Source organism: Felis catus, chromosome C1 (assembly GCF_018350175.1).
Source record: "Felis catus isolate Fca126 chromosome C1, F.catus_Fca126_mat1.0, whole genome shotgun sequence".
NCBI lineage: Eukaryota > Metazoa > Chordata > Mammalia > Carnivora > Felidae > Felis > Felis catus.
This window is the reverse complement of record NC_058375.1, coordinates 88,406,880-88,431,517: the sequence shown is the minus strand read 5'-3', so window position 1 is coordinate 88,431,517 and position 24,638 is coordinate 88,406,880. Positions and strand designations below refer to the sequence as shown.

The window sequence follows — 24,638 nt, the reverse complement described above, 5'->3', positions numbered from 1 at the left end:
TTTTAACTGGTCCATTAAGGTATTTGTAAGAATTCTGACTACATCAGGATATATACTTCACAAAATTCAAATTATCATGGCATTTCACAAAAGAAATAAACATTTTGCAAAATTTTCCCTAATTATATTTTTTTCAGCTTAACACCAGTGAAGTTGACCAAGTTATTTCATGTTCCTCCAGTTTATAAAGGCAGGAAGATTTAAAATAAAACAAAATGAATGTATTTCTACTCATTTGATTTCCTAAAATCAAACAATGTAACACAAACTTTGAAGCTTAAAATGGTTAATTCTACCACTTCTAATCATTAAATTACTTAAGTACGCATTAAAATTACTTATTGGAAAGGCAAAAAATTTCTTGCCTCAAAAAATATGTAAATAGTTCTGTGACATATATAATTAGTAATGCACATTCTTAGGCCCATTAAGAGTGACCAATTTGTCTTGGCTTGGTAGACATTTTCCCAGTCTCAGCACAGGAAAACTGGGATGACTGACTACCCAAGACCCCTACTCCAGACCTACTGAGTTAGGAAATGGGTGAGGGTGAGGGGAAGCCTAGCAAACTGTTTTATCAGACCTTCGGAATACCATAGTACATATTAAAGTTTAAGAAGCATTGCTTTCCTCTAGCTAGAAAAAGATTTAAGACAAAGACTCATTCCTCTCATAAATTCATTCTCCAAACTAAATTTTTACATACATATGGGCTTTATTCATAAGGTAGTTAAAATTTTGAAATTCACTGAGAATTAACTGCACAGTGACACAGAGAGATAGAGACATGGGTGTATCGATCAATTGATTCACATCCTTTAAAAACCTTAGGAGATACCGAATTTATCACTATCAGGCTTTTATCTTTCCTTAATTTTATCTCAAGACAGTTTGTTCTTTTATTATGTTATATCCACACTTACCTTTATTAATTTTTAACACTTTCTTTTTCCTTCTTTAGAATCTTGTTTTGGTCTAGCAGATCGAGCAAATTGCTAATATTTAAAAATTAAGGTTTCCTTCACAAACATGACAGTAATCCTCTCTAAATAATTATTAAGAACATTCTAATATAGGGTAGAAGTACAGTTTTTAAATTTTTTTAATGTTTATTTATTTTTGAGAGACGCAGAGCATGAGCAGGGGAGGAGCAGAGATAGGAGACACAGAATCCGAAGCAGGTTCCAGGCTCTGAGCTGTCAGCACAGAGCCTGATGTGGGGCTTGAACCCATGAACCTTAAGATCATGATCTGAGCCGAAGTCGGATGTTCAACCGACTGAGCCACCCAGGCGCTCCAGAAGTACAGTTTTTAAAATGTATCTCTTATACTTGTCTTCCTACTATCAGACATTTGTCAAATTTTTTTTTGAGTGCCTACCTGCTGCTCATGATTTGCAAAAGTACAAAATTTACCTTTATAGTCATTTTTTTTACACCTGGACCTTCACTACATATATCCCTCTGATTTCTATCTTGCAAACTGCATTAACTACTAAAAGCAGAACGTTTAATCAATAATATATTTTGGTAAATTTTCAAATAGAAATATGAATTACAAAATAAAACAGTAAAACTGCAGTGAATCATATCTTTTTTAAATGACTCCTAGTGGATTTGTGAATACTATAGTCTTTTAGGCTTAGCATAAAAATGTACTACTGAGCTGTAGAAATGAAATGTTTAAACATGGCTAAATTTTAATAACCCCATGCTGCTGAGGTTCCTCTATTCTCCAATAAAAATCTAAACAACCACCTGATTCAGCTAAGTATGTTTGTAACTGAGCATCTGGAGCTAGAATGCCAAGTGTTGAGACTTCTTAACAATAACATAAAAATTAGTTGCAAGTATACCCTTCTGCTTAAAAGACACATTGTCTTTGGAAAAGACTGTTTAAAGGATACAACCACCATAGGTTTTCCAAAAAGAACATATCCATTAGCTTCCTTTAAGGCTTTTGCTGCTGCTTTTTCATTTGGAAGTCCAATGAAAGCTTGTCCTTTCATGCGACCTTCTTTCATCAAACGTATATCAAACCTAGAAGTCAAGAAAGAAAAAGAGGTTTTGATTTAAAGAATGTCAAACAATTTTGATGAGGGGAATAGAAATGTGTCAAACATCTAAAATTTTTTCTATTTCAGAGTATAAATGACTACAGTGTCTGATTAGAACATTACTCAAGACTTCTTAAAATTATGTTTTGTATTCTGTTCTAAAATTGATTCTACGTAATAAAAGTTGATAATGTGCTTATATCTAGCTTTTTAAAGCTATGTTAAATGTATTTAGGTAGTTTATTTTTATTTATTTTTTGGGGGGTACCAAATTACTTTGTTTGAAGGAATGTTACAAATGAAGGAAGTTAAGTAGATGTTTTGGTACAACTTATAGAAAAGGGAAAATGTCACCCCAACATACATGCACTGCCTCAGTGACCAGGGAAGTCACCCATGTGGCGATGGGAAGACAGCCTAAGGCTTAGCTCTCATTATCACTGTTTCCCAACATGTGCTTGTCAAAGAGATACTCTGCCATGCTGTATTTACATTGTTTAAAAATTATATTGCTAGAAACTATGAAAACAAATTTAAATTTTTATTTTGTAGCTCTATTTTTAAAAAATTTCATACAGCCAACTCAATACTATCTACCCAAGTGACAAAAAACAACTACATAACCAAGAACAGAAAGGCTGAGAGGTACCACAGAAAAGTAACATAGAATTTCAAAGTAGAAACGGACTTTATTATCTAGTCAAAATCATTTTTACAAGTGACGCCTACAGAGAATGAGTGACTTCAAGGTCATACAGATAAAGTTAGAGTGAAACAGATATCAGATTTTTTTTATTCTAAGTGTAGTGTTCTATTATTTTATAGCATATTCATTTTTCAACATTTTTTGGAAAACTATATTAGAAAATCGGAAAAACCAAACTGTAATTTACAACTAAAGTACTGCCTACAACTGTGATAGTCCATACAAAGCACTTTAAAAATGCAGTAATTTTTTTTTTAATTCACATGACGAGTCCCATGGAAAACAATTAATTGATCATTTTGACATATACAGCTTTCTCCATATAGAATTATCTTTCCTCTCAAATTCTAAATGCAGCAATACAAAAAAACAGAGGAAATGGATAGACACACACACACATATGTATTTATGTACACTAAACATTTCATACATATATTCTTCTGTTTCTTATAATGATTCAAAAGTAGAAACAAGATAAAGGAACAGTATTTTGCATGCCTAGCAACAGAAACTATTGGTATAGTATAAGAAGATATTTGCCACTGACAAGTATAAACAAGCCAGCAGACTTCAAAAGATTAAAACAAGACTAACTAGTTCCAGTTACTCTTTTATCTCCACTCTTTTACCTCTACTCAAGTGTCTCTTTTCCTTTTCTACTTTTCCCTACTTCTAATTTATATGGTTGAGGGTCTTAAATACTTGAGTTAACTAATGATGGCATTTTAAAGAATGATATTCTAACTCTAAACATTAGCTTTTAACTCATTTACAAATCACATCCATTTCTTTTGCTCTCACAAAAAGTGGGAGACTTGCTTAATGCAGACTAATTAAAAGAAGGGAAGTTACTACCAATGTTAAGAATCTGAAAATTAGGCCTGACTGCTATATATTCCTGCATGAGTTATTAAAGCAGTAGTTTCCAAAGTGTAGTCTTTGGACCAGCAGCTTTGGCATCATCCATGAGCTTTTTAGAAATACAAATTCATGGGTCTTACCTCAACCCAGATGGACTGAAGAAACTGTTTTTACCAAGCTCTCCAGGTGATTTTTACTCAGGGTAAAGTTTGAGAACCACTGCTTTACAACTGGGGACTAACACTGGAATTTATGCTACTTGTATAAATAAAGTTTTATTGGAACTCAGCCATAAATAATAGTTTATGTATTGTTTATGCCTGCTTTCATACTACAAAAGTAGAACTGAGTAGCTCCAACAGACACTTTATGGCCTGTAATAAATTAAAAATAGAAAATGTCTGCTACCTGCCCATTTACAAAGAAGTTTGCTGACTACTGCTTTAGATATCTAAAACTTATGCAACAGGGAAAATGCTGGGATAAAAAGGGGTTAATTTGTAACAGATAAAATAAAAAAATTTAAGAATATGCTTCCACTTACATTATCCGTTGTGTTTCTGAAGAAAAGTCAACATATCTCCCAAAAATAAACTTAAGGTCCTAGAATTTTAATAAGAAAAAGAAAAATAAGAAGGTTCAGGGGAAAAAAAAGGTAAAATAAAAAGCCAATTTATAAATTTCAACTTACCTTTTCTTGAACATGTTTAGCTAAATTCTTTACGTAAATTCTACAGTTTGGTTCACCAGGTTCATAACTTCTGAAAACTGAAAGTGTTTCCATTTCTTATTTAAAAGGAAAACAAAACAATATAAAATTAGTATTTTTTCATTAATTTTTTTCAAAGAAAAACCATAATAACAAATACAAATGTTAAATAGATGAAAAAAGCATATGAAATTGTCAAAACTACAGCCATTAATAGCAGTATTATTAACAAAAATACCCACTAAAAATGTGAGTTGATAATATGAAAATAAATTTAAGAACTTAAGGCATCTAGGGGCACTGGGTGGCTCAGTCAGTTAAGCATGTGACTTTGGCTCAGGTCATGATCTCACAGTTTGTGAGTTTGAGCCCCACGTGGGGCTCTGTGCTGACAGCTTTGAGCCTGGAGCCTGCTTCAGATTCTGGGTCTTCCTCCCTCTCTGCCCCTCCCCCCACTTATGCTCTATCTATCTCTCTCAAAAATAAATCAACATTTAAAAAAAAAAAAAAAATCAGGCATCTAGAATAACCAAAACTTATCCAATAAAATATCTATTATTGAGGCTCCTTTATGATGTTACTTTATTAAAAAGACTGAAGCAATTTAATGTTATCAACCATTTGTGTCACTGTTTTGCTTAAAGTCAATTTCCCAAACCACCAGGCACAAACACAGTCAAATTTAAGTATTAATTTAGTCAAACCTGATAATCAAGTATTTCATACAAACTGTGGCTTCTGAATCACAGTAACTGAATACAGTTACTCCTATTAAGTGTCAATTATCAGTTCCTAACAACTGACATTCTATGCAAAAATGATAGCTGGAGGGTTATTTCCCATTATTATGGAAAAAATTATAACATGCTACACGTCAATTAAAACCCCTAATTTCCTAAAATGTAGTAAAACAGGAAAAATTCTTTAGAAATAAAAAACTATCATGTTAGGAAATAAAATCCATAAACACAGACTTTAATCACTACAAAATTGAAACTTTTTTTTTAAAACAAACAACTGCTTTGCATGCATCTCAGACACAATATTGTGATGATATATCTACTGCATTTGGAATATAGAACTACAAATTATGGGCCACTTGATTTTTTTAAATGTCATATGAAAGTTTTAGGAATGAAAACAAAAATTTTTTCCAATTATATATAGACTGAAAACACTGTATTGAGAGACACTTTCCTCCCTACCGAATATGGGTATTAAAAATCAAAAAAAAAGTGATTAAAAACATTAACTGGAAAGATGTTTTGAAGGATATGCCTTAAATATGGTAAAGAACATGAAAAGTTTTGTTGTTTCTGAAGCATCAAAGAAATGGAATGAGCACTGGTTTATTTCACAAAATTACCTTCTCTAGAAATTCTGCCTTTTTCCAACTCCCTTCTAGAAATACACTCTGATGGCATTTCATCACAGTCTTCTTTAATCTCCTCTGTGATGTTCAAATTAGGTTTGGGGAAGATTTTTCCAAATCCTACATTGGGTGCATCACCTTCAGTAGCAGGTAAATCTAAAAGTTAATGTTAACATCAGCAATTAAAAATTCCCTCCCTTCAAAACAGGTTTTGTTTTCCATTTTAAGGTATCTTCTGGCACTAAAACTCTGTAGTGTTTTTCTCAATGCTTTAGAACTTTTCTGTAGGCAAACTTTTTCTGTAAATGTTCAAATAGCAAATATTTTAGGCTTTTCAGACCATATGGTTTTTACCATGGCTATTAAACTCTGTCACTGTAACATGAAACAGACACAGACAAAAGCTAAACAGCCAAATGGTTGCTTTGTGTTGCTACCTGTAAGAGCTTGCAAAGTGGAAAGAAAATGAATTTATTTTCAAGGAATTTAGTTCGAGGTGCCAGAGGGGATATCTAATTAAATGTGGTGAGCAAGATAAGCAGAAATGTGTGTTGGAGGGGAGGGGGTGTCAACAGTATTTTGTTTAACCTACCCACTCTGAACTATGAATAATTACATGAAAGAAATCTGCAATTTATTAAATAAATTACATAACTATCAAAGGCATTCTGTAATGGCATGTGGTCATTCAAGATTATACAATGCATTTGATGACTTCATAATGTTACATCAGAATATTAGAAAACAACCATCAAAGATTAAAAGATTAAGATCAGAACATTTGCTGAAATCATAAGACACTTTCATTCGAAGTTACCAAAAAAACTTCATTAAATCTCTCCCCACTCTCCCACCAAAAAAAAAGTCAATCCTACTCTTGGATCCTGCAAGAAGTACAGAAAAACAAGTACTCATACTTAAGAGATTACTGACTAGGAAAATTCAAAAACACTGCAATTTTTAAAAATTTTTTTTTTTAATTTTTTTTTTTTCAACGTTTATTTATTTTTGGGACAGAGAGAGACAGAGCATGAACGGGGGAGGGGCAGAGAGAGAGGGAGACACAGAACCGGAAACAGGCTCCAGGCTCCGAGCCATCAGCCCAGAGCCTGACGCGGGGCTTGAACTCACGGACCGCGAGATCGTGACCTGGCTGAAGTCGGCGCCTAACCGACTGCGCCACCCAGGCGCCCCTTAAAAATTTTTTGAATGTTTATTTATTTTTGAGAGAGAAAGAACAAACAAGCAGGGAGGGGCAGAGAGAGAGGGAGACACGAAATCTGAAGCAGGCTCCAGGCTCTAAGCTATCAGCACAAAGCCCAATGTGGGGCTTGGACTCACAAACTGCAAGGTCATGACCTGAACTGTTGAAGTCTAACACTTAACAAACTGACCTATCCAGGTTCCCCAACATGGCAAATTTTAAATTTTATATAGCAACATTAAAGATTTCATTTACAAAACATGAATTTTACCTTCAGCAAAAATTAAACTGGTATGGGAAGGATAGGGTTAGGGTTAAACATTCACTAGAAAAATTCTAGTCATACTACCAAAAAACTAAAAAGCTATGAAAATAGTGCAAAGAATATGCCATATTTAGAATTACAAAAGTTTGTACATAATGTTGAAAAATTGTTGTACAAACAGATCTCCTGTGGCCTGAAAGCATCAATAAGAAAAAAAACTTTAAGACTGCTTCTACTATTACCTCAACATTACTACTTGCACTGATGTAGAATGGGAAGACTATTACCCTCTCATACAGGTCTAAACCTTTGAGAAAATTAAACTTAAAAACTAAAAATATTGCATGTAAGGGTGACTAACATGAAACAAGAAAGAAAAATATACAAAAAGAAAAATATAGGGGTGTCTGGGTGGCTCAGTCAGTTAAGCATTGGGCTCTTGATCTTGGTTCAGATCATGATCTCAGTTTGTGGGTTTGAGTCTTGAATCGGGCTCTACGCTGATGGCATAAGAACCTGCTTGGGATTCTCTTTCTCCCTCTCTCTCTGTGTCCCTCCCCTGGTTGGGCTCACTCTCTCTAAATAAATAAACATATATATATACATATATATATATATAATATATATATATATACACATATATATACATATATATGTGTATATACATATGTATATATGTGTATATATATATGTGTATATATATATGCATATATATACACATATATATATGTGTGTATATATATATATAAACAAAAAAGGAGCTATCTGTGCTCTACCTACTGTTCGTTTATTAAACAACAATAGCTAATATTTAGACATTTAGACCAGGCCAAGCAGTTTACTTGGATCATCTTGGTTGTTTCTCACAATATTTATTATCTCCTCTTCTGTGATGGGCACTGTGCTCTGGGGCCGGGGTACTGCACATGCTGCCTCTCTGGTGGAGATTATGGTCAGATGGCTGACACAAGCCCAACCCTAATGCCAGCAGGGCCAGGAAAAGAGTACAGATGGAGGCATCATACCATTCTCTTAAAAAAAAAAAAAAAAAAAGAAGAAGAAAAAAAGGTAATGCCTTCTCACTAACCCTGAGAAAGGACTTAAAAGCAGTTTTTCCACTCACTTTCTAACAGTTATTGGAACTCTGATCATATATTCACATAAGTGCTCAAAAACACATGTGCAAAAATTTATGTTCCAGTGGTTTCTCAAATAGTAAACAGAAACAACCTCAACTTCTACCAACAGAGCATGGTTAAATAAAGATTGATGAAGGGCACTTGGGTGGCTCGGTCAGTTGAGCATCCAACTTTGGCTCAGGTCATGATCTCACAGTTCGTGGGCTCAAGCCCTGCATCAGGCTCTGTGCTGACAGCTCAGAGCCTGGAGCCTGCTTCGGATTCTGTGTGTCTCTCTCTCTGCCCCTCCCTCACTCATGCTATCTCTCTCTCTCTCTCCCTGTCTCAAAAATATATAAACATTAAAAAAAAATAAAAATAAAGATTAATGCAACTAGACTATGTAGTATTATGCAACCATAAAACAAAATAAGGTATATATTTTATGTTCTAATACAGTAAGCCACTCCCACTAGATTTTAAACTCCAAGAGGTCAGAGACAATGCCTAACTTGCCTTTTAGTGTCGAGCACAAAGTCTGCTATGCTCTACACTTTCAATAAGTCAATATTAAGTGAATGGCAAATACATAAAACATGATGCCCATTTAAAAAAAAAAGAAAACGTGTTTACACATGTGTAGGATAAGGTCTGAAGAATAACTATATTCTACATTATTAACAATGGCCGTCTTCTATGGAGTAAGATAGGGCACAGTGGGGTTTGAGGTGTTAACTCTTAAAATGTTACTTTATATGTTTATTTTCTATAAGCTCGTATTATTTCCAAAATTAAAAAACAAGATTAAAAAAAAGGAATGTTATTATAATATCAAATTAATGCCTAAAGTAAGCAGAAAAAGTATCTGTAATGTTAATAATCTTTACACTTAACACCATCTTAGTAAACAATCTTCCATGTCTTTTGGATAAAAAAAAAAATTTACATGAAATCTACAACAGACACAATAGTCACATAGCTTGTTTCCTAATCAATAATACAACATCACATCTAACAATGAAAACATAAGTCAACAGAAGAAACTTTTCTATTGTATTTTTAGTGTAAACATCAGCAAAAACCAGACTAAATTTCATCCCATAGTTCATTGCTAGCAAAAGGCAACAGTGATGGTCTCATCATTAAGCACTAATTTTGATTACAGGAAAAAGTTCAAAATGGATAGTATTTCATGATATTAAGGAAGTCTGCATATTTCAAATATTTAATTCTAACACAAAAAGCAGATTAAGAATTTTTACATAGCATATTAAATAAAGAACTAGAATATGCTTACCATAATTTTGTTCTTCACAATTTTTTTCTTTTTCTAGATCTTTCTTAAATGCAGATGGCATGTCAGTAGATATATGAAATTCAATTTTCTTATTACCTACAGGTTGTGGTTGGTCAAATACATCCGAAGGTAACAGCACTGGATGTAAACTGCTGTTTATAAACAGTGACAGCATTACTTTGTAATTGCAAATAAAATCCTGAGTAAAACTTCATTTCATATTTACCATAACAATGATAAAGTGCTCATAATACTATAAGCATTACACAAAGTAACTTCCATTTAATACTTCAATAAATCCTAACAAATTTTCTAATATGAGTATTATTAAATTCCTAGTTAGACAAGGAGATTGAGATTAAGGGATATCACTCATTAGATGACAGAGACAGTACTTGGGGACTACTGATTCCAAACTTGAGGATATTTACCAATACACAAAGAAGTTCATTCTATGTTTAATATATGCATGTTTATGTACTGTATTCTATATGCTGTACAATAAAGCTGTACTGTCCAACAGAATTGCCACTAGCCAAACATGTGGCTAATGAGCACCTGAAATATTGCTTTCCAAATTAAAATATAAGCATATAAAATACACACAAGAATATAACAACTTTGTACAAAAAAATGTTGAATGTCAATAATTGTTTATGTTAATTATAAGCTAAAATAATATTTTGGATATTATGGGATAAATAAAATATACTATCAAAATTAATTTCATCTGCATCTTTTTACTCCTTTAATGTGGCTATTGGAAAACTGAATTTGATTCACATGACTTATCTTTAGTTATTTGTGCTGCTATAGAGATTAAAAGCATGGAACTGTGGTATCAAGACATACATAGGTAAGAAACATACATCATATTTATACTTAATATGAAACTTTAAAAAAATAAGACTCATTCCTTTCAAATGGAAAAAAGATTTTTAGAAAACTCTCTATGAAGTTACTTACAAGTTCAAGGGAAATTATATTGTAGAATAGCTAAAAAAAAACTAAAATTGCAATTAATGATAATTTTATCTAAGATATTAAAATGCATAAAATTCCATGGCAAACAGGCAAGTAAAATATCTGCCATAATTGTTTTTAAATGACATAAGTTAAGCAAGTAGACAAAGTACACAGAAAATGCTTATTTCATAACCCAAAACAAAATTACCTGTGTGCAGTAGATGGTGTTTTCAACATATCCTTTATTTTTCGCTTTTTTCTAACATGTTGCTGCTTTATTGTTTTTGGTCTTTTGGGCTGAAGATTTGCTAGTTCCATTAGTTTGGTCATTCTACATTAGGGAAAGAAAAATAAAAACAAAAAATTCCTCATGTAGGCGCATATAATATAAATTAAGCTATAAGTATAAATGACATATTCTAGTAAATTAGGATTTATGTAGCATAAGTATAGTCTGTTTTTTAAAATTTTTTTAATGTTTATTTTTGAAAGAGACAGAGTGCGAGTGGGGGAAGGGCAGAGAGAGAGTGACACAGAATCTGAAGCAGGCTCCAGGCTCCATGCTGTCAGCACAGAACTCAATGTGGGGCTCAAACTCATGAACCGCGAGATCATGACCTGAGCTGAAGTCGGACGTTCAACAAACTGAGCCACCCAGGGCTCCATTAAGTATAGTTTCTAAGCCATCAATTAAGATAATAATTTAAAATAAGCTCATATTCTAAATTTCCTTGGTCAACTTTCATCTTACTTTAAAGGAATTGGAAATTTACTTAGTTTCAATTTATCTCTAAAAGATACGTTTTAGTATAAAAATTATTAGTTGTTCAAATAAAATGACTACACCTGATGCCAAAAAGTTAAAACAGGATACAGTAATACAACAACTTATGTAACTTTTCTCTTTCATTGACTGACTTTTCTTCTAATTAAAGATAGCCTAAACTGAAGTATTTTTATTTTAAAGCATTTTGTGTATAATTGTTGCACATGAATCATTACACAAACAAGATAAGTTACTTGAGAACAATGTTTTCAAATACAGTACTATACTCTGAAGTAGTTTATAAATAACTATCAAGGTGTAACAATTGATACATTGTATGTAGTTTATCTTCATTGTGAGTGTGAATAATATTTAGAAAAGATCTTGTCTAGGCTTTTTTGTATCTTCCACAGGATCGGACGTGGTGTTTCCACAGAGCACAAGCTCAAAAACCACTAGTCATAGATAGCTCTATATCTATAGTTACATTTGTGAAATTTGGAAGCAAAATAAACATGCACACAAAATTCAAGAAAAGAGAATTAAGTCGTTAACATAAGCTTTAAATCTAAGTGAGGAAAAATTTAAGCTTATGCTATGTAAACATAAAGCCTCTTAACAATCATAGTTTACCCAAAATTTTATGAATAAATCTAGTAATACAAAAACATGCCTCTGTTCACAAACTGCTCAAAGTACACTAAGCCTCTACAACACTGCCAGGCATAAGTTAGGTAGGTAATCAACAAATATTTGCTGAATGAACAGTACAGGTTTTTGTTTTTCCTTTTTTTTTTTTTTAATTTCCAGAAGATACTGGAAAAGCAGAAACCAGAGACTGTTTCATGCAAAGACTTTATTCTCATTACTCGAGATGAATTACTTAGAGAATTCCTCACTATATCCCTAAATGAAAACCTAAATAAAACAACAGAGTTTTCACCAGTTTGCATAATTTTTACAAAGAAAGTAAAATTTACAGAGGTTATGGAATTAACACAAGGCAACACTCTATGTTGTTCTTTATTCAGTAACAAGTTAAAGTTATAGTCTACCAAGAGCTGTCAGCTTTCCTAAAATGTCTCTATTGAAGACACTCTGGTCACCCCATTTATGTAGTTTTGGCTCCACCTACACTTTGATTTTAACTATTTCTCTTGAAAGAATATATATATTGAGCCACTACTTAAGTGAACACTGACTCAATTAATAGTGAAATTCTTACTGATTATTTGTAACTATTGCCTAGATTCTCTGCTTGGGTTTTGACTCCTGTCAACTATTCCTGTATCTGACTTCTGTACAGTTACCTAAGATTCCCAACCTATGGGGTACCTGGCTGGCTCAGTTGGTGTGCTCCACGTTTGGTGTAGAGATTACTTAAATATAAAAAATCTTAGGGGCGCCTGGATGACCCCAGTTGATTGACCATCCAACTCTTGATTTTGGCTCAAGTCATGATCTCACGGTTCCTGAGTTCAAGCCCCATGTCAGGATCCACACTCAAGTGTGGAGCATGCCTGGGATTCTCTCTTTCCCTCTCTTTCCCTCTCTCTCTCTCTCTCTCTCTCTCTCTCTCTCTCTCTCTCTGCCCCTCCCACACTTGGTCTTTCTCTCTCAAAACAATTAAACTTTAAAAATAAATAAATAATCTTAAAAATAAATAAATAATCTTAAAAAACAAGAAAAAAAAAAAGATTCCCATCATGTGCACATACTAGTCTGCTGGAGGAGGGATTGGCCAATTAACAGCCTTAGGACCAAATTCAGCCAGCTACCTGTTTTTGTAAACAGAAAGTTGTGCTGGAACACAACCAAATCTGCTCATGTAGGTTTGTCTACGGCTACTTTCCTACTATAACAGAACTCTCTAGCCCTATACAGAAAATGTTTAGCAATTCCTATTCTAGGCTATGCTATGGATTATACACCTGGACATTATTAACAACTTACTGCTTTTCACCAGAATCTTTAAATAAAATATATGTAGGCTGTCAAGAACAACCAATAAATTCACTTGCATTAGTAACTATGAATGGCTTTGCATAAAATCCCTCAGAAATGCTCTGGAAATAGTCAAAGGTGAATAAAATTCACGGAATAAGCTGAAAAAATATGAATACAATCTATTCTTATTCTTGTTATTCGAGAGAGTTATGTTTTATAAAGTGTCCCCTCCGCCAAAAAAAGTGTCCACAAAGAATTAGTGAATAATGAATGAATCAATGCCCCTAGGGGAAAGTCAGGATTAGTTTCCTGCAAGCCTATTCTCTAACATTTCACCAACTGATCTATAAACACCTTGTTTTATGTGTTTCTGGTTTAAGGGCACCTTATTTTAAATATGGTTGATTCATTAACACTGAACTCACAGTCAACAGCACTACAGCTCCAACCTGAACAAGGTTTATCTAATGTGTTTTCTCCATCAGACACATCACAGCCTCCTTGATCTTGTAAACATTAGACAGAACTACAACACTATGGTTGGAAACCGCTTTAAACAGCAAAATCTCCAACAAACAGCATAAAAATGTGAAAAGATTAGTATTAAATAGACCATGAAAAGGATACCTGTTAACAGTATGGGAGCAGAATGTCACCCTGTTATACCTCATCTGGGAATACACACGTCAAGCAACTCAAATTTTTCATCATTGCACCATGCCCACATTGGCAAAAGACCATAAAAGCCCTATCTATAAGTAATGATTTTGGGGTTACAAATAAATTTTAGCAGGTAGGCACATTCACAAATAAGCAATCCACAAATAATGAGGATCAATTGTACTTTATAGTATCATAATCGTCAATCTAAAAAATCACTCATAATCCAAAAATTTTTCCTTAGGTCTTAATATATAGTCCCAGGTCTTAATCTGTACCTAATATGCATGGTCAAGAGTTGGAGGGTTGGGGACAAATTCTAATCACCCCAAATTACGAACAATTACAGGCAAAATTTAATAAGAGCAAGTGAATCATTCTGTTTCTTCAAATCTAAACAAATCTTACTTGATATTACAAACCTCTGTCGGTCTTCATCATCACTGCTTTCATATTCTGATTCTTTACTTGATAATTCCTCCTCCTCATCTGGCAAAGGAGGTTCCTCTGGTGGCTGAGGAGATGCAGGTGGAAGAGGTGCATGTAATGGCATATAGTCTTCATACTAATTAAAAGAAAAAACAAAAAGACTACAGCAATCCATGATATTTATAGAACAGAAAAACTATTTCCATCCAGACACATTATTCTCAGATCTCTTTCCCTCACGATATTCTTTTACACACGCAACATTGAGTAACACCTGCTACAGAAGATGGCTAATTGATCACAAAACTTGTTTCTTCCTCCTTCGCACCTAGCTGGACTAAATTTCCAAACCTCCTACAGTTAGATTTCACCATACAACAGTTTTAGCCAACAAAATGCTAGCATAAAAAAAAAAAAATCCACCCATAATCCTCTCTTCCTTCTTGATCTGCAAGATATATGGTAATACCCTCACTGATATGGGAATGCACGTAATGAAGTTATGTCTTTTGAATGATTCAGTAGAGTACAACACCATTCTGTCCATTTTGGGATGGACTTAACATGCATAAGAAATAAATTATACTGTGTTAAGTGACTAAGATTTGAGTTTTATGTTAACAGTAGTTAGCCTAATCTTTTTTTGTTTATTTTTTATTTTGAGAGAGAGAAAGGGTGTGCATGTGAGCTTGTGGGGCTGAGAGGCAGAGGGAGAGAGAGAATCCCAAGCAGGCTCCACGCTCTCAGCACAGAGCCTGATACAGGGCTCAATCCCACAAACAACAAGATCATGACCTGAGCCAAAATCAAGAGTTGGACACCTAACCAACTGAGCTGAGCCCCCATGCACCCAACAGTTAGCCTAATCTTAACTAATAATCCTGTAATGTGCCAGGCATTGAGATGTTGGGATTACAAAATATTATCAAGGTTAATAGTATAGACATTAGAAAAGTAGCCAATATGCAATACATAGTAGAAAAGCAAATGTTCTACTTAAATGTTAGGACTCAAAATAATTTCTCTATGCTACTGTCTAAACAAATACTAAGAGTACAACACCAAAATAGAAACTAGAATTATTCAACAGCAGACACAGATGATCTAAATTACTGATAGGTTTGCACAGTAAATTCTAATAAAAATTATTAGCAACATTTCTTGTCTTTTGCAAATGAAGTTCTATATGCAGTAAAACCAGAAACAATGGAAATTTTCATAATTGTTGAATGTAATTATTTTATAAAATGGCAGAACGTTCTGGATCAGAGGACTGAACAACAACACTGGCAGCAGATGATGGCCTCTAGGGAGGCAATGGCTGGCTCAGTAGGTAAGGCATGCCACTCTTTTTGTTTTTTTCGTTAGTAGGCTTCACTCCTAGCATGGGGCCCAACACAGGGCTTACACTCATGGTCTTAGAGATCAAGACCTGAGCTGAGATGAAGAGTCAGACACTTAACTAAGACACCCAAGCACCCCAAGCATGTGACTAGATCTCAAGGGCATGAGTCCAAGCCCCACGATGTAGAGCTTACTTAATTTAAAAAAATGTTAAAAAAAAAAAAAAAAAAAAAGCTATCACAGAAATGATGGCCTCTATTACCAAATGCATCTCTTTCATGTTCTGGCTTTTTTCCACTTTTAATTGTTCATTTGACTAATGTTCTATTAACTTTGTATTTGTCCCTTATTTTCAATGCACATTAGAGGTTACTGGCACAATATTTGTGAACTTTATCCTAAATAATCCCACCTCAGAAGAGATGTTGTAAATCTTTAAAATTCTAAGAGATTTCTTACCATGGGAGGTCGCGCAGTAATTGGTCCAAAAGGTGTGGGCAAATTCATTTTATTCATAAGATGAAGAACCTTAAAGTAGAAACACGTTTAAAATCATATAATAAAATGACGATTCAACTCACATCTTTTTTTTTTTTTTACATTTATTTATTTTTGATAGAGAGAGACAGAGCACAAGTGGGGGAGAGGCAGAGAGAGAAGGAGACACAGAATCCAAAGCAGGCTCCAGGCTCTGAGCTGTCAGCACAGAGCCCGACGCGGGGCTCGAACCCACAAACCATGAGATCATGACCTGAGCCGAAGTTGGATGCTTAACCAACTGGGCCACCTAGGCACCCGATTCAACTCACATCTTATATTTTATGTAATTTAAAACTTTGCAATAACACTCCTGATTTAGTGCAAAGGCTGGCCACCTCTTGCCTTATCCCAGAACAGGGATAATACCAGGTGCTGGTATATCTCAGAAGATTAGCCTTCCTGAAATGTTTGTCAATTCTACGAATACTATTATTCTCATTATTAAAAATGTCATGTTCTTGCAATGTGAATGCTATCAAAATGTTATGTCTTTCCCCTTAATTACTGTAGAATTATGAAACAGAAGGTACAATAAAGAAAATAAATATCGTGTACATTTTGTACCTCAAAGTATCTTAGTACTATCAATACTTTCAAACATTTGCTTAAGGGTCTACTCTGCCTTTTTCTTTAAGAAAGAATCTCTATGTTAAAGGTGTATGCTTAAGTAACAAAAATTACCAGAAATTATATTTCCCAAATTACATTGTGTTTATTAGTATTATTAATAGTAAGCATATTGCTATGTTTATACCACAGTTTAGAAAAACTTCTACTTGAATCCAGTAACACTTCATTACCTTTTGAAAAGGACTGAACCTCCACCCATATACATATACTGAATCCTAACACTCAGTGTGATGGATGGTCTTAGAAGGTAGGGCCTTTGGGAAGTAATTAGGTCATAAGGGTAGACTCCCATGAATGGGATTAGTATCCCTTATAAAACGGACCCGAGAGAGCTCTCTCACCTTTTTTCAGCAAGGTGAGGATCCAAAGAGAAAACAGCCACCTGCATCCCAGGAAAGGGCCCTTACCAGAACTCAACCTTGCGGGCACCCTAATCTCAGAGTTCCAATCCCCAGCACTGTGAGAAATAATTTTCTGTTTATAAGCCAGTGAGTCTACAGTACTTAGTTATAGCAACCCAAACTAAGACACCTTTAATTACTATAATATCATTGCATCTTGGAATTAGTCTGATTAACACTATTATGAAAAGTATAAAAATTAGCATGGAGAATAACTTATCAAGTCATTTAAGCATTTACTTTGAGGAAAGTTACGTTTCATTCTACTTACCTGTACATAGAACTTAGGCACACTTGCCAAAGCATTTACTATGTTTGCTAGGATTGTGCTTGAAGGTGGTGGGTACATATACTTGAGACATGAATTCAGAGGAAAAGTCAGCCTAAAAAAATATTTAAAATGTTTATCATGTTTTAGTAAATTTCTTATCAATAACTCACTTTTAGGTAACATACAAAATTGCTCACATAATTCAGTACTTTTAGATTTACCTTGTTCCTAATAATCCCAAATAAGTACATTTAAAAAGAAACTTGCTTTCTGACTGCACTAAAAAAAGGTATTTCTTACCAGAGCTTATCTTATAGCTCTGAACATTTTTTTTTATGTTCATTTATTTTTAAGAGAGAGAGAAAGAGTGTGAGAAGGGGATGGGCAGAGAGAAAGAGAGGGAGACACAGAATCTGAAGAAGGCTCCAGGCTCTGAGCTATCAGCACAGAGCCTGACGCGAGGCTCTAATTCATGAGCTGTGAGATCATGACCTAAGCCAAAGTCGGATGCTTAACTGAGCCACCCAGGTGCCCTTATAGCTCTTAACATTTTAATGGTCCCAAATTCAGTGACAAACTCTAGCTGCTGAAAATGTTCAATCAACATGTTAAAAATATACATGATAGATAATAAAATATCCTGTAGAACATCTTATTTGCAATACAGGCACGCACACGTGCACACACACACACACACACACACACACACACACTCTGAATGACAAAACTGAAAAAACAACAAGACACTAACAAAAAATACTAACCCATGGTTTGGTGCAATCCCATTTTCTATGGTTAAACAACCAAGTTCTTTCTTTTCTTTATCATCTTCCACAGGATCATCAGATCTAAAAAATACAGAATCACAGTTGATCTTATCTTTAGAAATAGAGTAAAAAAACTGCATACAGAAAAGACATATTACCTTTTCAAACATGGTACTGTATTATGAAAATAGTTCCATAATAAATAAAACTTCCAACCATTTCTCAAACAAATAGCAAAAGAAAGGTAAATAGTAATCAACATTAGTAAACGTCCTTCTCTATCCTAGACATTATACAAGGCACACATTTTCATTTAGTCTTTTTACTCTTCAATGAAACCCTATGAAGATGGTATGACAAATCTCATTGACAAAACAGACAAAAAAACAACAACAAAAAGCAAAAAAAATACCCCTGGAGTTCACACAGTATACAATAGTGGTACTCAAATTTCTTAACATGTATCAATATCACTTAAAGAGTTTGTTACAATTCAGACTGCTGGGCTTTATCTTCCCCTTCCTACCCTTCCCCCCACCAAATTTCAAATTCAGTAGGACTAGGGTAAGGCCCAAGAATCTGTATTTCTTTTTTCATTAATGTTTGTTTATTTATTTATTTTGAGAGAGAGAGAGAGCGAGAGTGAGCAGAGGGGTGGCAGAGAGAGGGAGACAGAGAATCCCAGCTAGGCTCTGTGTTGACAGATAATAAACACAGGGCTCAATTTCAGGAATAGTGAGATCATGACCTGATCTGAAATCAAGAGATGGATGGATGCTTAACCAACTGAGCCACCCAGGCACCCCAAGAATCTGGGGTGCAGATGATGCAGCCAGTCCAGGGAGTACTCTGAGAACCACTAGTGCAAACCAAATTTATAAGTTTTATAACTATAAAGAGTTACAGTTGGGAACTAAATACAAGTCTTTGATTTCAAAGGCCATGCCTTTTCATGACACCCTGCTATCTGTAATACAAGGACTTATACTAGTTTTATTCCTCCACTTAAAATTGAAGTCTAGTTATATTCCTCCACTTAAAATTGATTACTTTTCCTCCACTTAAAATTGATTACTTTTCACCCTACCCTCTTCTCACTTCACACTGATTAAATTCGTAATATTAAATCAACACTCAAGATTCCTAATGCACAATTAAGAACAAACATAAATATAATACACTAGATTCAAGAGATGTATCATTTATTATCTGAAATCATTTACTTGCTGGTCTGAAGACAACTCAATAGAAACACAATTGATTAAAAACACTTTAAAATTTTAGCAAAACCTATCTACATACCTTTTCTTTTTTTCAGTGTCTGAAGAGGGACATGGGGAATGAACTCGATCTTGTTCTTTTGCAAATTCAACAACTAAAGTATGACCCAAAAGTTTCAGCTGATGAAGTCTTGTCAATGCCTTCAGTTGGAAAAGCAAGAGTAAAATATTTTATAATTCCACCAAAAATTATTTGTTAGAGAACATCTATATAATAACTTACACATGTTCTTTGTTAATGCTGTTAATATTTCCTTGGCTATTTCTTACCCATTTCTAATGTCAGGCTGGTTAGCCTTTGTCGTTTATTAAGGGACTGCTTCCTATCACTTACCATAACTAAAATCTGCTGAAATCCAAATCTGCCTATACCTAGGCAACTGAAAAGGTTAAAAAAACAAACACAATCAGCCTGGACTCACTTTAAATTCATGACCACAACCACAAATCTGGAGTGGAACTTAATGATGCCATACATATCTCATTTTTAGTTCATTTTTTCTACTAATTTCTAAGACTACTTTGTACTTTCTCCTGGCTCCTCAACCCTCACAACATTCCTTTCCCATTCTTTACCCTAGGACTTTGCTTCCTACTTTGGGAAAACTGAAACAACTATATGAGAACTTCAGATTCCCACTATAACTCCCATCTACCAGCATATGCATCTACATATTCTACCTTCTGCTATAATGTATTAACTAGTCATGTTTTTAATCTCAATCCAGTTGCTGGACTTGTATACTAAATCCCACCCTCTCATCTACTCAAGAGTCTCTCTTCTGCTCCCTGAAACTGTATGGGAAGTCTTCTTTAATTTTCTGTCCTCTACTAAATCGTCCATATTAGCACACAAATATGCTTCTATTTCTCCCATCCTAATTTGTTTTTCTTCATCCATTGATCCCACTTTGGTCTTCTCCCCTCCTTTAATTACTGTTGCAGTAAAACTACTTACGAATTACCTAAGCCCTTTACCTAGAATTCCTTTGCTCCCATCCAGTCGCCAACTCAGTCCACTGGCACTGCTTAGTAAAGACAACAAATTCTGTACTGCCAAGCCAATGGTCTACTTTCAATCATCATCTTATTGCATTTAACACAGTTGATCACTCCCTCCTTGATACATGTTCTTCACTTGGTGTCAAAACATCATACTTTCCTGCTGTTTGCTTCCTAGCTCACTGGTTTCTACTGCTTAATCTCTTGGCTTGTGCCTTCTCAAATTCTAAATGTTGGCATACACCAGAATTCTATTATGGGCCCTCTTTCCAGCTACTATCTTGGTGATCTAATCAGCATCCTAAATTTAAATTCCATCACTATGCTTATAATTCCCCAATTCATAACTTCAGCGCAAACCTGTCCTGAAGTCCAAGAAAACATATCCAAACTACAGGATGGCTCCTGTTAGGTGTCAAACAAACATCTCAAACTTGTCACACTTCAGAAACTGAGCCACTAATGCTCTCTCCTCATCCCCTCAAATATTTTCTATCTGGAACTTTTCACATTTCAGTTGCTGGTATAACTCCATTCTTCTACTCACTTATGTCAAAAATATTGGAATCATCTGTAAGACTTCTTCCCACATCAAGAAATTGTTTGTTTCTATCTTCAAAATATATCCAGCATCTAACCACTTCTATCACCTCATTCCAAACAGCTATCATCTCTGAACTAAATTGCCACCATAACCTTTTTACAGATTTCCTTGTTTCTACTCTTCCCTGCTTTACATCTCTTCTCAACACAACACCCAAGGTGATCCTTTTAAAGATATGTTAGATTATGTTACTGCTTTGCTCAAAATATTCCAATTGCTCCCCATTTACTCAGAGTAAAATCTAGGATCCTTAGAATACCTAAATGAGGGTCGCCTGGGTGGTTTAGTTGGTTAGGTGTCCAACTCTTGATTTCAGCTCAGGTCATAATCTCAGGGTTCGTGAGTTTTGTCAGCACAGAGTCTGCTTGGGATTCTGTCTCCCTCTCACTCTGTACCTCCCTGCTTATTCTTGCTCACTCTCTAAATAAACTTAAAAAAAAAAAAAAAAAGAATACCTACATGATATGGCCTCTATTACTTCTCTAACCTCAAATCCAATTATTTCTCCCTCATTTTGTCTGCTTCAGCCACTTTGGCTTACTTAAACATGATGTTCTCCCATACTACAGCCCTCGTTCCAGCCATTATTCTGACTGGAATGTACTTTCCCCAGGTACTCTCTTAGCTAACGTCCTTCACCTCCTTCAAATCGTTACTCAAATATGACCCTTATCAACTCAACAGCAACTTAACCATTCCCATCTAGCACTCTTGATCCTATTTCCTTTTCCTCTGTATTCCATAGCATTTATCATTTTCTAAAATATTAAACAATTATGTTTATTATTTATAATCTGCCTCCCCTTTAGAGAATGTGAGCCTCAATGAGAACATAAATCTTTATTATTATTTTCTTCCTCGCAAAATGGATGTCATACATATTCTCTTTAAGGATATATGGTTTTTCATTTTTAATGTTAGCTAATTTCCCCCACCTCTCTCAGCTACTTACTTTGTAGTTCTACTTCCTTTTCAACTTCTTCTTCTCATTCTCCTTTGCTGGTCTGTCTTCCTTGGGCAACCATACCCATTCACCTGATTCAAAAAACTCCATTTTGAGCTTGTCTCAGCTCTAAAGCCATATTTTTAACTGTATTAAAAATATTTCCACAGAAGTAGCTCACTGACTCCTCAAAGTTAACAGATAGCATTTGAATTCATTATCTAGCTTTGCAAGTATCTTTTAAATCCTGCCCTTAATGTCAGCTAATGTAATAACCTAATACCTCAGCCCAAAAATCTCAAACCTAATTATGTATAGGAATCACAAGACCTACAAACTCACTCTCTACCAAGTGTATACCTACGTCTTCCTTTGTCTTCTTATTGATTTACTCAGACCTTTTATCTTGCCTTGCCCATTATAACACTTCTCTTGTCTTGGCTTTCCATTTGGTCTTCCTACCTTTAGTTTTTCCCCATCTAATCCATTACATGAACTCTACCAGATATTTTCACAGATCTGACTATATTATTGGCCAGTTCAAAACTATCAGTGCCTTAATATCTACTAAACAAAATTCAGTCCCTCCCTCCCACCCAAATTTAGATCTCAACCTATTTTCCAAGTCCTATTTCTATTTCAACCCTTAATTCTTGCTCTACTTACAACTTTCTATGTTTGACAGCTTCACTTAGTGTTCACCCAACCTGAGAGGGCCCATCTCCCTTTGTTTTCTTCTCAAAATCCAACTAATCATTTAAAGGTCTACCTCAAAGGTCAACTTCTTTGTGAATGAATCCCTAGGGTTTTTAAAATACATGTATTTTCCCTTTAATACTTAAAACATCTTACCTTGCAGTTAAAGACAGTTATCAATCTTTGCATCCTTTAGAATTTATTTTTAATTACATATGAAATTACAATTCAATCTTAATTTGCTTTCCAGTTAATCTATGTTTATTTGTTTGTTTATTTATTTACTGTGAGAGAGAGAGGGAGACACAAAATCTGAAGCAGACTCGCGGCTCCAAGCTGTCAGCCTGACAGGGCTCAAACCCCCGAACTGCAAGATCATGACCTGAGTCCAATGCTTAACTGACTGAGCTACTCAGGCGCCCCTCCAGTGAATCTATTCTAATTTCCAAATACCTAAACATTGGAGAAGATTTGCCAACTGATAAACCAAATGCAGTCTATGAAGAAAACTCTTGAAATACAGACCCTTTTGCTTTTGAAAACTGTGGTTTAACATCACATTTTTGAACAAAGATAATAGGAAATTGCTGACAACTTTAATAGTAAAAAAATAAATAAATAAAAAAGTCATACCTTTATAGCTGCTTTTTCACTAGGAAAAGTAGCAAAAGCTGTATGTTTCTGAAAAATAATTAAGGTACAAATTATTTGTAACATAATTTCAGTCTTCCATAAGGAAGTCTGATACTTCAGTTGACAGTGATTTCAAAAATTAATAAAGTCATGGAAAAGGATGGAAAATCGAGATTGTTTTAACTGATAATTAATTTCAGTACAGTGGTTCTGAATCTTTTTTGCTTCAGAGCTCCTTGAGATGACAGCTATGTAGCCTTTTAAATACGAAGGTGTACACACATATACAGTATGTTTTACACGTGCTTTTAAATAGTTCAATAGACCAGAAGTTTAAAAACCCCTACTATACACAGGACAACTCTTAAACTATCTCAATATACAAATATCTGCAATTTATAATATATATGAAGATCTTAAAAACTTTATAAGATAAATGCGAAGTTTAAAAATGTTTACCAACAGAAAATCATTAAGTGCATGTTTCCTTTGTAATTTATCCTTGTAATAAGGGTTCAATGGGAGAAGTCTATTTTTCAATATAAACTGTAAATAGTTTAAAAACCATCAGAAAAAAAACATAAGTCAAAAGTAAATGAATCCTTATGCTGTGAAAGAGTTGTTGTCAAGAGTTGCTTATATTATATCACACATTCTAATTTTGTCAGATCTGATCCAACATGACCTAATCAGAGTGTATTTAAACTGAATAACACAGAATACTTGTACTTGCTGGTATACATGACACTTTGATCAAAACTGGTCGTTCTTCTCAGTACTTCTTAACCGTGGCTGCATATTAGAATCACCAGAGGAGACTAAAACCACTGATTTCGCTGCATCATAGACCATCTTGCAGAAACTTAACATCACCGTACAATTTTAATGGAGTGAAACCCATCTAAAACATCTTCAGGCATAAAAGCAAATGAAGTTATTGAGTAAATTCCTGCAGTCTCAAAATATTGTTCCTCAAAGATTCCGTCAGAAATAAATTTTTATTTTATTTTTATTTTATTTGAGAGAGAGAGAGAGAGAGCGAGCAAGCGAGCATGAGCGGGGCAGAGGGGCGAGGGAGAGAGAGAGAATCCTAAGCGGGGTCCAAGCTCTGCGGGTAGCCGGAGAGGAACTCCATCTCACCTCCCACAGAACACGATCTGACCGAAATCAA

The 24,638-nt window shown here is 34.5% G+C and overlaps 1 protein-coding gene across 5 annotated transcripts in view; it reads right to left on the bottom strand.

Moving 5' to 3' along the window:
• RNPC3 (RNA binding region (RNP1, RRM) containing 3) overlaps nucleotides 1-24,638 on the bottom strand; it is a 28,119-nt gene that overhangs the window by 2,494 nt on the left and 987 nt on the right. For 4 of the 5 annotated variants that reach the window (XM_003990378.6, XR_006584598.1, XR_006584599.1 and 1 more), the window contains 13 exons: nucleotides 23,468-23,515; nucleotides 19,612-19,730; nucleotides 18,307-18,390; nucleotides 17,543-17,654; nucleotides 16,160-16,228; nucleotides 14,350-14,492; nucleotides 10,763-10,885; nucleotides 9,589-9,740; nucleotides 5,699-5,860; nucleotides 4,315-4,409; nucleotides 4,168-4,226; nucleotides 1,907-2,039; nucleotides 924-995 (listed from right to left, as the gene is read on the bottom strand). In XM_003990378.6, coding sequence (XP_003990427.1) covers nucleotides 936-995; nucleotides 1,907-2,039; nucleotides 4,168-4,226; nucleotides 4,315-4,409; nucleotides 5,699-5,860; nucleotides 9,589-9,740; nucleotides 10,763-10,885; nucleotides 14,350-14,492; nucleotides 16,160-16,228; nucleotides 17,543-17,654; nucleotides 18,307-18,390; nucleotides 19,612-19,730; nucleotides 23,468-23,515 — 1,359 coding nt within the window. In that variant the 3' untranslated portion in view covers nucleotides 924-935. The remainder of the gene's footprint in view (nucleotides 1-923; nucleotides 996-1,906; nucleotides 2,040-4,167; nucleotides 4,227-4,314; nucleotides 4,410-5,698; nucleotides 5,861-9,588; nucleotides 9,741-10,762; nucleotides 10,886-14,349; nucleotides 14,493-16,159; nucleotides 16,229-17,542; nucleotides 17,655-18,306; nucleotides 18,391-19,611; nucleotides 19,731-23,467; nucleotides 23,516-24,638) is intronic. The other variant, XR_006584600.1, reaches the window with a different exon arrangement.